Source organism: Lynx rufus, unplaced genomic scaffold, assembly GCF_022079265.1.
Source record: "Lynx rufus isolate CCGP_SWC_20201006 ecotype Redwood Valley unplaced genomic scaffold, mLynRuf1.p SCAF_3, whole genome shotgun sequence".
Taxonomy (NCBI): domain Eukaryota; kingdom Metazoa; phylum Chordata; class Mammalia; order Carnivora; family Felidae; genus Lynx; species Lynx rufus.
The window spans coordinates 56434791-56450660 of NW_025814845.1; the positions used below are offsets into that span (position 1 = coordinate 56434791).

Here is a 15870-nt window from a genome sequence, read left to right on the forward strand (position 1 = left end):
CATGATTTCTGGGGGTCAGTTCGGGAAGGGCTCATCTGGGCTGCTCTGGCTCATCTTTCTTGTGGTTGTGGTCAGACAGTGGCTAGATCTAGGACTCTGGGGGACTCTGGGGGTTAGCTCAACACCTTTTTCTTTTCATATAATCTCAGGGCCTCTCCATGTGGTCTCTCTGCCCTGGCTAGCTCGGGATTCCTCACAGTATGGTAGCCTCAGGGCGGCTGGACTGCTTACAAATGGCCCAAATCTTCAAGAATGAGTATTCTAGTGGATAAAGCAGAAGTTGTATGGCCTTTTATGACCTAGCCTCAGAAATAACTTCCGTCATGGTCTATTGGTTGAAACACCTCACCGGTTTGAAGGGGACAGTATATATACTGTACCTCTTGAGGAGCAGATTGTCAAAGACTCATTGTAAGAGGAACACAGACGGAAGATATTGCTGCAGCCGTCTTTGGACAATACAATCTTACCACTCTTAATTTTAACCATGTGGCCTTTTCTCCTTCATTGACTAGTTCTATGATAAAAGTACTTTGTATGCATGCTCATTACAGGTTCTAAATCTCCACATAAAATAACCATCTTTACTAGAAAAGGCACTACATGGATTTTCCCAAAGGTTGTGTTTAAATGAGTAGTAGTTTGATAATCATTTGATGAATTCCTCAAGACTAAATGCAGTGCTACTTTGTTCTGTTTCCTTTGATTTTCTCAGTGCAAATTTATCTCATATTCCTCAAACCCCTATTTCTCTATTCCTCTACACCTATTTTTCCTATGGAGCTCCTCATCATTTATCTGGTGTGAGAAATTAAATAATGTATCTAAAGAGTTCTGGCATATGCTAAGTACTCAATAATTATAGCTATTATCATTAAAGCTATTTATATGTATATTTCTTACCTCCTTTTCTATTTGTCCCCTAGTGACGCCTTCAGAAGCCAATTCTGAATTTTTAAGCAGGGCAGTCTTTTTTTTTTTCTTTTGGTTTTATATTAATTAAAGACAACAAAAATAAAAGATCGTGCAGTCTTATGTCTCATTACTTTGCATTTCTGAAGAATGAACTTTTTGTGGAGTTGTTTTTTTTTTTTTAAGTAACATGCTTCCTCTTCTAAGTTACAAAGTTTTTTTTTAATTTTTTAAATGTTTTATTTATTTTTGAATGAGAGAGACAGAGTGAGACCAGGGGAGGGACAGAGAGGGAGGGAGACACAGAAACTGAAGCAGGCTCCAGGCTCTGAGCTGTCAGCACAGAGCCCGATGCAAGGCTCAAACTCACAAACCTTGAGATCATGACCTGAACCAAAGTCGGATGCTTAACCGACTGAGCCACCCAGGTGCCTGTAGTTACAAAGTTTTCTTAATCTTAACCTTTCTCACTGGAGAATTTCCTTAATGTAAAACATGCCCCTATAAGTTAGCTAAGAGTTCTTCCCTTCTCTCCCCCACTTTATGATCTTTACGGTATTGCTGCCTCCAGGGTGTCTGTTCCCAGTAGTTCTCGCTTCTTCCTCAGAAAAAATTCCATAACCAAGTGCGTAAAAATTGTGTCTATGATCAAAGAATGTGGTTTATGAGTTAAGTCTTCAGAGACTCTCTCATGAAGAAGCGTATGGGCTTGTTTGTATTAGATTTTAAATGAGTATAATACAACAAAATGACTAAAGTAATAATTATATGTGTAAGTATTATAAAAATATAATTAGCTACATTTAATCATAATTATTACATTAAATTATAATTGTTGTGCCAGTTTTGTGGTTTGAATATTGCCTTTGTATATATTTTCTAACTTGTTCTTAAAAATAGCACTGTAAGGTGCAGTTACCCAAAGTAAAAACAATCTATCGTCATTATAATTTCTTAAGTGAAAATATAGAACTGTTCTGAAATTTTAAAATATTACTAATATGCCCAGCATACAGAGATACCAATTTGGTGTATATCCTTTTATTCATTTTTCCACTCACAGATTTTATTTTGTGCATTGTTGTGATCACACTGAATATATAGCTTTGATTTGAGATTTAAAAATGCGAACTTTTTATTAAGAGTAAACATTTTGTCAAAATTAATATGCCATTATTTACCTTACCGTCACTCTGCTGTTGAGACAGTTTGTCTCTGAATTTTTGCTTTCATAACAAAACATGCATGTTCTCATTTTTGCATAATTATGTTTTTATTTATTTAGACGAATTTTTTTTTGCGATAGTTTCCAAAGTAAAAATCCTAGGTTGAAAATGGCAAACATACTTGAGGGGTGGGGCGGGGGGACTCCATTAATATATATTGCAAAACTGGAGAGCATATATTTTAGATTTGCAATAGGAGACATGTGCCAGATGGCAGAGCTAGTAACTTGAATAAAAATAAAACACAACTGTAAGACATTGTTGCAATTTATTCTAGTGCTGTCTGGACTTCTGCTTGCTCACTTTCTTGTCTTTATATTCTAAAGGTTTGAGCTTCTAGACCAAGTGATCTCTGGGAAGTGAGATGCTATTTTATGAAACCAACCAACCACGTTGTGCTTTTGGATTTGGTATCTTTTAAACAAAACAATAAGGACTTTCTAATTTTGAGATACACAACTTTTACTTTTCTTTCTTATTTACTAATGACAAGATTAACTTTTTCTATTACTACCACATGTTTTTGATCCATTGTTTTTCTGATTACAGTTAGAACCCATCAGGAAATACGTGAGAGAAATATCTTTGAGGCATCACCATTTATGTGAAATTGGGATTAAATTTAACCACAAAGTATCAAAAGCAGTGTAAGTTACTGATTGAGATATGTGAACTTTGTTGCTGTTGGATCACCCCATTTGATCAAACTCATTGAAAAATCAATTTTCTTTCTTTCTTCTTTCTTTCTTTCTTTCTTTCTTTCTTATTTATTTGAGAGAGAGAGAGAGAGAGAGAATGAGCAGGTGAGAGGCAGAGAGAGAAGGAGACCAGAATCTGAAGCAGGCTCCAGGCTCTGGGCTGTCAGCACAGAGCCCAAAGTGGGCTCGAATGAAGTGGGCATGAACTGTGAGATCATGACCTGAGCCGAAATTGGACGCTTAACAAACTGAGCCACCTAAGCACCCCATTCTGGTCAAAAAATCATTTTTCTTTCATTTAATAATGTCTTTCAGTACAAACCTGGTTCCTTTCTCCATACGGATGCTACCTGCCTGTTCAATAGGGCACATAAAGCTGGACTTGAAACCACACTATTCCTCATCTAAACCCACTATTTCCTGCCTCAATTTCTTCTATCCGCTCAGATCCCTAAGCCTCTGCCTTAGTGCGCAAAAGATTCTGTACGTTCAGATGCAGGCACTTAATCGTTCTGCATGATAAAGGCTGGAAGATAAAATGTATTCTTGTCTCTGTGAAGATAAAAAGGATTTTGGCTCCAGTGTCTTGCAGTACAGAAAAATCTAGGGGCTTCTGGGTGGCTCAGTCAGTTAAGTGCTGACTTGGGCTCAGGTCATGATCTCGCAGTTTGTGATTTCAAGCCCCTGTATCGGGCTCTGTGCTGACAGCTCAGAGCCTGGAGCCTGCTTCAGATTCTGTGTCTCCCTCTCTCTCTGACCCTCCCCCACTCGCACTCTGTCTCTGTGTCTCTCAAAAATAAATAAACTTTAAAAAATTGGAAAAAAAAAAGAAGAGAAAAATCTAGTGACGTTTTCAGGGTAGGGATGGAAAGTGTGGGAGAATTTGATGTTACTCCGTGTGCCTCTTTCTTGGCCCAGATGTATCCTTCCTTTTATCACCTTCTTCCCCAATTCGGGACAGACCTGAGCTGCATGGAAGCTTAGTTCTCCTTATAAGGCAGGCCTGTTTTCCCTATTGCCAGGGAAATTTCAGAGATGCTGCTCAGTTGTTCACAAGGACAGGCAAGGGAGACCCAAGACTCTTATAATTATTTTCTTTGTGATGAAGGATTTTACTTAGAAAGTTGGGTCAGAGAAATTTTCCAATTACCCATCTAAGCAACTCAGCTTCTTTAAGCGATAATTTAAATGTTGAAAATGACTATATTTTGCATGATCGGGAACCGAATGGTGTTTGTTTTGTGATTTACATCTTTGCGTGGCTCTGAGTGCTATCATTGAAGAAACAGAAAGCATTTAAAACATAGTCTCTTCATCCTACATTTGCAAATGGGTTTTTATTATTTTGGTTACTCAATGAACTAGAACTAATTTTAGAAAGCATTGAACTCAAAATACGGTTTAAAATGCACTTCTTTTTCTTTTCAGGGAATTGGTTCTGCTGACTAAGAAACAACCGAAAGCTAACTTTTCTGAAATTGCCAAACTGGCCGGGGATGTTAAAAATCTGCATCAGACCTGTTGTGAAGGAGATGTGGTAGCCTGTGTACTTGGCAGGGTGAGAGCCTCCCCTTTCTTAAAACTCACTCAGCCTTTAAAAAACTTGGGCGCTTGGGTGGCTCCGTCGTCAGGTGTCTGACTTTGGCTCAGGTCATGATCTCATGGTTCATGAGTTCGAGCCCCGCTTCCTGTCAGCTCCTAGCCTGCTTCAGGTAGAACACGAGCCCCACTTCTGGTGAACCCCGCTTCTCTCTTTCTCTCCCCACCTTTCTGCCCCTCGTGAGATTCTCTCCCTCTCTCTCTCAAAAATAAATATACGAAAAAAAATTTAAAAACAAACAAAAAAAAAGAAACTCTACTCCGCATATTTAGAAGGAGTCCTGGCTTTACAGGACAGGCTAAGAGAGTGTTATTTGTATGATTAGGTGAACTTGGGGGAAAAGTAAGAGAAATTGGGGGGCTGACAGAATCAATCATAATTAAAATAAAACAAAACAAAATCTCTGATATCCTTTACACAGAAACAATACCTGCGCCAAGCCGGGAACTCCAGAACAGGTCCATTTGTAGTTCTGCACCATGTCAGGAATGCCAGAACAGTCTTGAATGACTTCACAGCATTGGCTAGTGTTCACAAACAATACAAAGTAACTGTGGACTGCTCTGGCATTCCTGTCTTTGTCCAGACCTTCACGGACAAAGTTCACAGTTACTGGCTCGACAAAGATATTGTTTATGTGTTAAAAGATTTTCATTCCAGGGGCGCCTGGGTGGCGCAGTCGGTTAAGCGTCCGACTTCAGCCAGGTCACGATCTCGCGGTCCGTGAGTTCGAGCCCCGCGTCAGGCTCTGGGTGGATGGCTCGGAGCCTGGAGCCTGCTTCCGATTCTGTGTCTCCCTCTCTCTCTGCCCCTCCCCCGTTCATGCTCTGTCTCTCTCTGTCCCAAAAATAAATAAACGTTGAAAAAAAAATTTTTTGAAAAAGATTTTCATTCCATTTTAGAGATGGTTTTGTTTTTAATTAGGATGGATGCTGAACATTAGTAAGTGTTCTTTTGTCTTCTGGGGATGATCATTTGATTTTCATTTAATTTATTCGTTGAATCATATTAACAGATTTCTTAATTTTTAACTATCTTTAGATTGCTTAAGTCAATCTCCTTTTACTGTATTTCTGGATTTTATATGGACATAATTTCCAATTTTTCGCATTTGTGTTTACATGTGAGATTGATCTAGAACTTCCGGGTTTTGGTATTCAGTTACGCTAACTTCCAAAAATTGCGTTGTTTTTCCTTTTGAAGTCTCTGAAATAATATAATAGTATTGGGTCTTACCTGTTTTGTGAAGGTTTGAAAGAACTTGTTCATGAGACTGAAGCAGAGACTGAGACAAGAAATTGGTGGGACAGCTTTTCCATTTCTTTTGCTATAGATTTCTTTTAACATTTTTCAGTCGATCCTCATTGTTTATTAATTCTGTACTTGTGAATTACTTATTTGCCAGAATTGATTTGTAACCCCCAAATTAATACTCAGAGCACTTGTGTGGTCATCCACAGACCGGGGCATGCTCAGAACAGTGGAGCATTTGAGTTGCCTGATGCACAGGGTCCCAGCTGGGAGGGAATACGACCAGGCTCACCTTCTTGTTTTAGCTCTCATACTGTAAATAAGCTTCCTTCCTACAGTCTAGTGCCACATTTCCCACATTTTGTGGGTTTTTTTTGTGGGTGATTTAGCTATTTAAAGTGGCCCCCAAGCCTAGTGCTGAAGTGCTATCTGGTGTTCCCAAACGCAAAAAGTCATGATGTGCTTCTGGAGAAGACAATGTGTTAGATGTATCCGTTCAACATTAATAAGTGAACAATATATATTAAATAAGGTCTTTTTATTTAAATAAATTTTTTAAGTTTATTTATTTTGAGGAGAGGAGGGGCAGAGAGAGAGGGAGACAGAGAATCCCAAGCAGGCTCTGTGCTGTCATCACAGAGTCTGATGTGGGGCTCAAATTCATGAACCGTGAGAGCATAACCTGAGCCGAAGTCTGGCACTTAACCAACTGAGCCACTCAGGTGCCCTAATAATGTGTCTTTGAATAGAAACACACACAAAACAAAGATACGTCTTGATTTGTTGACAATGAAAATGTGACCAGGGGCTTACAGGAACCTGATCTTATATTCCCTTAGGGCTCATTATTCAGTATTCACAAATTCAGTGAATTTCAGACTATTGTGACTAATGAGAATCAATCTGTACCTTTTTGTGGTCAGGTTTTATAATATACATTTTTAAAAATGTTTATTTATTTTTGAGAGAGAGAGAAACAGAGTGTGAGCAGGAGAGAGCAGAGAGAGGGATACACAGAATCTGAAACAGGCTCCAGGCTCTGAGCTGTTAGCACCCAGCCCATTGTGGGACTCAAACTCACAAACTGTGAGGTCATGGCCTGAGCCGAAGTCAGACACTTAACCAACAGAGGACACCCAGGCACCCTATAATATACATTTTTTTTAAAGTTTCCTTTGTCAACATTTTCTTATTTACCTATTAAGTTCCACATAATATTATTATTTGATAATTAAAAACATCAAATATGTAATTATACTTCCTTTTCTCCATGTATTTTGTGTTTTCTCCTTTATTTAATTAGCTTTGCAAACCTCCTGTTTCATGTATCAGTGTTCTCCAAGAGAAAGTTCTCGAACTTATTTATTATTTCTACTGCGTTTATGCTTTTAATTTTATTCTCTCAGGTTCGCTTAGGTGTTTTATCTCAGTTGTTGGGTTGACTTCTTAGATTTTTTTGTACTTACTCTTTTTTAATAATTTTGCTAACAAGAATTATTTCAGTTGTACTATCATTTCTTTGATACACTCTATTCCACTAGAGGAAGGAAGGAAGGAAGGAAGGAAGGAAGGAAGGAAGGAAAGAGGGAGGGAGGGAGGGAAGGAAGGAAGGAAGGAAAGAGGGAGGGAGAGAAGGAAGGAAGGAGGGAGGGAGGAAGGAAGGGAGGGAGGAAGGGAGGGAGGAAGGGAAATAAGGAAGGAAGGAAGGAAGGAAGGAAGGAAGGAAGGAAGGAAAGAGGGAGGGAAGGAAGGAAGGAAGGGAGGGAGGGAGGGAAAGAAGGAAGAAGGGAGGGAAGGAAGGAAGGAAGGGAGGGAAGGAAGGATGGAAGGAAGGAACAACTTTAGCTCTCTTTCTCTCCCTTTCTTTCCCTCCCTTCCTCCCCCATCTCCCTTTTCTTTCTTTCTTTCTTTCTTTCTTTCTTTCTTTCTTTCTTTCTTTCTTTCTTTCTTTCTCTTTCATTCTTTCTTTCTCCGTTGAAAACATTTCAATTCCAGTGTAGTTAACATATAGTGTTATACTAGTTTCAGGTATGCAAAATCGTGAGTCAACAATTCTGTGCATTACTCAGCACTCACCAAGAAAAGGATACCCTTTCTACTGTTTATTTTTTGTCTCGATCTAATTGTCTTTTAAAGAGTATTTCTCCCAATGCTTTCAGGAATGTTGTATGGATTGTACACATTTAAATTGTATGCCCTAGAAAGCTTTTTTGTTTTTATCAATGATTATTATATCATCCCATGATGCTTCACAACACCACACCAACATAAAAAGCAAATAATCTTTATACTAGATGTTTTAATACTAAGTGATGTGAGTTAGTAGGGCTTATCAGTCTATTATAATACACAGTCCATGTAATTCAATTTTACATTGTAAAGTTCTTTCTCTTTCTTTGACTTCAAGGCACTATTAGACCGACATTCTGGGACTGTGTAATAATTGCTATAACACAAACTTTTAAAAAATGATTTCTGTGTGCCAGGCATTAATTTCAAGCATTTCATTGTTACTTAATGAACACTTTTTTTTTTTTTTTAGTGCTTAATCTGTTCCAGGCTCCTTTCTTTGTCCCTAACAATTACTAGTCTGTTTACTTCCCACAACCATAAGACGTTAAGTATTATTTTAACCCCACTTTATAGATGAGGAAATTGAGACATGGAGAGGCAAAGTAGCTTGCCCAGGTCACACAGTCAGGAAGTAGCAAAGTCACGATTAGAACTCAGGAAGTCTGACTTTAGAGCTAAAGCTGTCAACCACGGCAAATGGTTTATTTTTCCAGTCAAATAAATTCTCAGAAGCATTTATTATTTCTGCATAGGTGTGTCTAGAAGGTAAGAAATGGCGGGAGAGGTTTTTCATCTACCTGGAATGCCTGTTTTCTTACAGTTCCTTTCATCAATTTTCTTCCCCTCTTCTACTACGCTTTAAAAATTGTTCTTGGCCTTTTCCTTTCTCATTTTACACGTATAGTCCAAGATGGTTGGCCATCTTTCATTCTCCTTTTCCATGACCTAGATGAGTTGCTGAGCCATGAACCACATTTTCTGCTTGTCTCACAACTTGGTGAGGGCAACCTGACTGAGTTCTGGTCAGAAGTGATTTATGCCATTTCTAGGCCTGGCCCATAATAATCTCCTGGCCCAAGCACCCCAATCCGAAGGCAATGTTAGAAACCACAGGTGCAAGATGACATAGCCTCTGTCAGCCTGGAACTACTCCTACCCCCAACAACTGCCTGGAGACAATATGCCTGTCTTCTCACAAGGCATTCTTTCTTTATTAAGAAAGGAACAAACCTACAGAAGTCACTGAAAGCCTGCTGGTTACCTAACTAATGCACAGACTCTCCCCTAACAGTCTCAGTGTGACCCTGTTGATGTAGCTTCAACTTACTACTTTCATATTTAGACCTTTGCTCATTTTTCTTCTTTTTTCCTGAGTCCTTAATCTAAAGTCCTAACTGCTTAGAGGAAATCTCCATGCAGATGCCTAATAGATGCCTTAAAACATCTTAACTCTTTGGTGTCCCTTTTCGGCTATTCTCTTAAAATCTGTTAATTTCTCTTGAATATTAACTTCAGTAAATAGTGCTAACCTCAGTGTCCTACACCCTTCTAGATTCTTTGTCCTCACCTCACCCCCTGCCTCCAATCTAATTATCGTTTATGAAAATCTTGTCAATTCTATGCGTCAGCTCTTACGTCTGCCCAATCACTCATTTGGTTCAAGCTCCATAATTTCCTTTTTTCTTTCTTTTTCCCTATTATTTTTCTCCGTTCCAATTTTTTATTTAAATTCCAGTTAGTTAACATCCAGTGTAATATTAGTTTCAGGTGTAGAATTTACATACAACACCCAGTGCATTCCTTAATCCCCATCACCCATTTAACACACCTCCCTGCCCACCTCCCCTCCGTTAACTTGTTCTCTATAGTTGAGAGTGCATTTCCTCATTTCCCTCTCTTTTTTCTCCCCTATGTTTTTCTGTTTTGTTTCTTAAATTCCACATATGAGTGAAATTATATGGCATTTGTCTTTCTCGGATCAACTTACTTCGCTTAGCTTAATATGCTCTAGCTCCATCCATGTCTTTACAAATGGCAAGATTTCATTCTTTTTCTTTTGAATTATTTATTTTGGACACAGAGAGAGAGCCGTGGGGGAGGGGCAGAGAGGGAGGGAGAGAGATCTGAAGCAGGCTCTGCACTGACAGCAGAGAGTCAGACATGAGGCTTGAACCCACAAACAGCAGGATCTTGACCTGAGCGAAAGTTAGGCACTTAACCAACTGAGCCACCCAGGCTCCTCAAGAGTTCATTCTTTTTTATGGCTGAATAATATTCCATTGTATACTTAAACCATGCCATCTTTATTCATCTATTGATGGACAGTTGGGCTGCTTCCAGATCTTGGCTATTGTAAATAATGCTGCTATAAACATCAGGGATAACGTATCCCTTTGAATCAGTATTTTTGTATCCTTTGGGCAAATACCTAGTAGTGCAACTGCTGGGTCATAGGGTTGTTCTATTTTTAACTTTCTGAGGAACTTCCATACTGTTCTCCATCATTTCTCAACTACATTTTCTCAAAACCCCCCAAATATCCGATATATCATTCCCCCAAATGTCATATTCTCTCACTTCCAAGATTTTTATATATAAAGATGAATAACTTTAGAATGTTCTTCCTTTTCATTGGTTTCCAACTAAGTTTATTTGTCCATCAAGACTCAGATTGTTTAAGATCTTCACTCTGACTCCATCCAGTCTGGATTGCCAAGCTTTTCTCTTCCAAAGCATCACATATGCACTTCTCTTACAACTTCTATTATACTGCATTACGATTGTTGTTTAATTATTTGACTCTCGAATTAGATTGTTTCTTAAGCGTAGAGAGATTGGCTTATTCATACACACACGCACATAATATTTGCGTGTAAATTTGTAAAATTTAATATTTGTAAATATGATTCACACATAATATTTGTAAGTAAATATGTTAAATATGTAAACATAATAGTAATATGATAATATATATGGTAAATGACAGAGACAAAATGTTTTCTAAACTGGAATCCTAAAACGATAACCACAATAGCAGGACAATAAAACTCTTCTCTTCATTTGTATTTTGTGGGGCTAACCATGGACACTATTATTGTGTCTGTCTCCCTTTAAGTGCAAGAGATGTTGAAAGAGCCTGTGACACTTGAGGAAGATCAAACAGAGCAGCTCTCCTTATTAGAACAAGTCACTATAAATGACCTTTTCGGTCTCTCAATTTGCCAAGAGTAAAGGAGTGCCAAGTTTTTCTCTGGTTTTCTAGCAAGAACAACAAAAATAAATAAGTTCAGAATGAAGTCATCAAAAATAACTACCCTTTTCATGTTTTATAGAGCCGGCTTATGAACGATACCTGTTCTAAACAGTTGACCCTATCCAGCAAAATCACTCCCTGCTGTGCACTGTCCGTGCCTTTCCGAGGGGAATGCATTATCAACTCAGAAAATGATGACAAACCTGATCTTCCATCTCTGCCACTCAGCAGGTTTACAGAAGACCGATTTGTATGCAAGCAATTCATCGACAAGCAAGATGATCTCCTGCCAGAGTAATACATATGTACATATATGTACATATGTATATATATATGTACATATATGCATATATATGTACATATATGTGTATATATATATATATATATGTATATTGTAAAATCTTACTAATGGAATACTATACTTATGCATTTTGGGGGGAAAGGTTGTAAACCTGAATGATGACGGAGGCTGGCCCATGACGTAAATGAGTGGCTGCATGGGAACGGTGATCCAGAGGAGATGCTTTGTGGAGTCTAAAAGGTGGCAGTTATTTGCACAGCTCCAGCCACCTGTTAGCGTGTGGAAACGCAGGCTTTGGGCTGTTGGGTCCACTGCATTTTGAAAGAAGCTGGAAGTCGTTTGATTTTTTAAATACTGACGACTAATACGGGCATTTTTTTTTTTTAATTAAAAAAAATTTTTTTTTTCAACGTTTATTTATTTTTGGGACAGAGAGAGACAGAGCATGAACGGGGGAGGGGCAGAGAGAGAGGGAGACACAGAATCGGAAACAGGCTCCAGGCTCCGAGCCATCAGCCCAGAGCCTGACGCGGGGCTCGAACTCACGGACCGCGAGATCGTGACCTGGCTGAAGTCGGTCACTTAACCGACTGCGCCACCCAGGCGCCCCAATACAGGCATTTTTAAGAACACAATGAGGGTTAAGTGTTTGCAAGTTTTGCTCTAAGGGACTCATCTCTAAGGGCTTCAGATTGGAATACCTGGTCAGCTCTGTTCTAATTAATTTAATACCTATTACCAAAGCCATGGTGGGGCATTTAAAGATTAGAGAGATGGGCTATTAACATCTCCAGTGTCCGTTCAGAAATGCATACTAATTTGTGCAAGACAAACTGATTTCAATATGTAATATTAAAACAATATTGCTGTGTGATTGAAGTATTTCCGAAGTCACTTTGTGAAGCATTATTTGAAGCAACTAAACTCCAACAAAGCATAAGAATTTGAATTTTCTTCAAAGTTCTTTGTAGAATGACTTTAGCTATATTTCCAAAATTACATTTGATGTGGCTTATAAAAGTAAATGTCACTGCCTGAAACTACTCATTCCTAAACTTGCATTTGGTACTGGAAAAGTCGATAGGCTCACCTTCCTAGTGGAAATCACATTAAACTATGAATTGGGAGACGAGAGTTCCAAGTCTAGTTTTGTCATGCATAAGCTTTGGAATGTAGGTCAAGCCACTTAATTTCCTCAGGCTCTAGTGTTCCAGCTATAAACTGAGGTGGCTGGATAAGATAAGTTTGCCTCCTGTGGTTCTGTGATTCCTTTGTAAATATCCTAGAGTCCAAATTTCTCTTTCTTGTAACACAGAAGAATGTGTAGATTATGCTTGGACTACTCAGGTTTGAATGTTTATCTGGACAAGAGGGGAAGATGGTGCTTTAATACCTAGCTGGCACTTTCTTTCAAAAAAAAATTCTAATACTTATAAAATCTAGCCTCAAAGATGCCTGAGAAAAATGTACTCTCATTCAAACACTTGAAATTAATTTCTCATAAAAGTTCCTGTGCCAGGAACCCATCAGCCAATCAGATTGTTTTAGTTTCAGATTCTGAATCTGACACCCACTCCTGTGTGACTTTGGAAAAATCACATAATTTTACTGACTTGGTTTCCTTCTCTCAAAATGAAGTCAGTAAAACCTCCCTGCCATCCTCTCAAGGTTTCCAAATGCCTAAAATCAGTTACAATATTGAATAAATTTTATAATCATAATTGGCTTTTGAGAGAAAACTCACGACTTCTAAATTTTACTGTTTACTATCTGTTTCATATGGATATAGGTTTCTTTATGAATATTCAAGAAGACATTCAGAATTGGCAGTTTCTGTGATTTTAAGAGTGTATACAGTATATCAAAATTTATTGGGAAAATGCTGTAAATTAGAAAATCCTCTGGAATGCTATAGCCATGGGGTAAATTCCTTTTTATTTTTTAACTTGTTACTCACAAGTGATTACAAACATGAGAATAATTCCAGCGCTGTTAATAGTGTCCTATTTTGTAAAATGATTGTGCATATGCTTGTTAATTGCGAGCACTGAACAAGGAATGTGATTCTCCTCTAAACCAAAGGCCACATGGTCATACTGTAGCAGTTCTCTATATGAATCCCTGTCTTGTACATTCTGTGCTTCACGAAACCTTCTCTGTGCAATCTCCTCTTTTAATGAGTGTCTCCTGGGCATAGTAGCTAGCAGCATGAAAGCACAGTGTATTAGGGTATGGGAAGGTTGACAGTTTCCAACAAGCAGTCCCGGAAACCATCCTTATTTCAGGCCAGATGATGTTGTTTACAGGCAGTAGCTCTGTTATGCATTTGACATGAAAAAAGCAGGTGACCTTACAAATCTGACCAGGTGATCACTTATCCAAGGATTACCAGGAACCAAGTGACTCTGGCTTTTGTTATCTAAGCAGTGGCTTACATGTTTACAGAGGGTGGGGTGCTGGTGGAGGCTTGAAGGCATCCCTTGTCCTGTCTGGGCCCAAGCAGGTACATCTACCATCTTTCTGTTTCTAGAGAGAAGGATCGATGAAGGTAATTTAGTCCCCTATAGGTGAGCACCCTTTTGTAGCCAGTAGACCTCCACAATAATCACTATGATAATAGCATAAGCATGAACGTTAATAACAGGATAAGCATGAACGTTAATAACAGGAGCGTGGGTGTTTAGAGTTTACAAAGCGACTTTACCATCAGCGTCCTATTTGATCCTGACACCAGTCCAGTGACATAGGTAATGCCAGAATTATTAACTGTATTCTGGATGACGGTATTGAGTTTTAGAAGGTTTAAAAGACTTGCTCAATATCACACAGGCAGTAAAGGACAAGGCTAAGGGTTAAATCCAGGTAAATAGTTTGCAAATCTGGTAACATTTTCACTGTAACAAACACTGCTTATTAGGATCAGGTGCACTGGGTCTGATTGGTTAAGATGATAACCAGTCCTCCTACTGAAGAGTTAAGGTTAGAAGGTCGCTTGTATTTTCCCACTGGAATTTTATGTGCATGGCTGAAGAACTCTTTGAACTTGCGGTTACTTCTGAGAATTCCATTTGATTCATTTCAATGTGTATTTGTGGAGTGCTGTACTATATTGAAGGCTGGTAGATGTTTTTATTAAACCATGACTTTTTTTTTTTTCAACGTTTATTTATTTTTGGGACAGAGAGAGACAGAGCATGAACAGGGGAGGGGCAGAGAGAGAGGGAGACACAGAATCGGAAACAGGCTCCAGGCTCTGAGCCATCAACCCAGAGCCTGACGCGGGGCTCGAACACACGGACCGCGAGATCGTGACCTGAGTGAAGTCGGACGCTTAACCGACTGCGCCACCCAGGCGCCCCAAACCATGACTTCTTAATATGTATCTCTATTTCTTAAAAAATTTTTAATGTTTATTTATTTATTTTTGAGAGAGAGGGAAAGAGAGACAGAGTGTGAGTGGGGGAGGGGCAGGGAGAGAGGGAGACACAGAATCTGAAGCAGGCTTCAGGCTCTGAGCAGTCAGCACGGAGACCGACTCGGGGCTCAAACTCATAACTGTGAGATCATGACCTGAGCCGAAGTCAGATGCTTAACCGACTGAGCCACCCAGGTGCCCTATATCTGTATTTCTATTCCTATATCTATATCTCTTTATCTGTGCTGTTTATGTAAAAAGGCTGTCTTATTAAATATAACCAACACACTCTGACCAATCAAACTTAGCTCTATAAACTACCTTTAGGAATGTCTTTTTGGCTTGATGAATGATTGCCTTATTCTTCTAAAATACGCCATTTAAACCCACAAATGAGTTTATACACCAGAAACTAAACATCAATCTCGTACCACTTCTTTTCTCTGCAAAGTACATGGACATTCCTGCTTTACCAAAACATGTTTTTCAAGATTTGCAAACTCACTAAGTAAATAAAGCCCTGGATTTAGGAAAACAGTTACATTAAACTGTTACAGAAGACGGTTTTGCAATCTTACCTCAAGATATATTGTTACAGTGATAAACATTGATTATCTTTATTTTCCAGAAAGAGATGTTCCAAAGAGTGGTTGGTGAAAGCCATGAGCGTATAAAAAATCACTGTGATTTACGTGAGAAATTAGGAGATGCTAACTTCCATGACAGGTATGCTTCCAAGATATTGTCCAGGTTTATATGTTTGTTGGTGAGTTTTTGCTAACTCCTGATGCTGAGAGCTGCTATGAGTCTACATCCAACCTTAAAATGTCAGAGGCCAAGGAAAATGTGAGTTCAAAATTAACCTATCTTTGTTTTAATAATACAGATATCTACACAGACTTATGTGCCTTTACCTGGCTCTCCAGGCCAGTTTCCAGAGTTCTGGTCAATGCCCACAGGTTAGGGAACCAAGCAGACCTTGACTCCCGTCCTGCGGTCTCTTCAGGGTCCTCTCCTTCACACCCCTCCCTCATATCCCTCACACCCCTCCCTCATATCTCTCCCTCACACATTTAGTTTGGGGGGCTTTGCCTGCAGAGTTTTTTGAATGTTTATTTTTGAGAGAGAGAGAGAGAGAGAC

General features: G+C 38.9%; 1 protein-coding gene across 1 annotated transcript in view; it reads left to right on the forward strand.

Annotated features, from left to right (window-relative positions):
• Nucleotides 1-15870, forward strand: part of LOC124520210 (alpha-fetoprotein-like) — a 48821-nt gene that overhangs the window by 13603 nt on the left and 19348 nt on the right. Inside the window, exons 6-10 of the mRNA XM_047090909.1 lie at nucleotides 2688-2785; nucleotides 4265-4394; nucleotides 11093-11307; nucleotides 13104-13236; nucleotides 15358-15455. Of these exons, the coding sequence (XP_046946865.1) occupies nucleotides 2688-2785; nucleotides 4265-4394; nucleotides 11093-11307; nucleotides 13104-13236; nucleotides 15358-15455 (674 nt within the window). The remainder of the gene's footprint in view (nucleotides 1-2687; nucleotides 2786-4264; nucleotides 4395-11092; nucleotides 11308-13103; nucleotides 13237-15357; nucleotides 15456-15870) is intronic.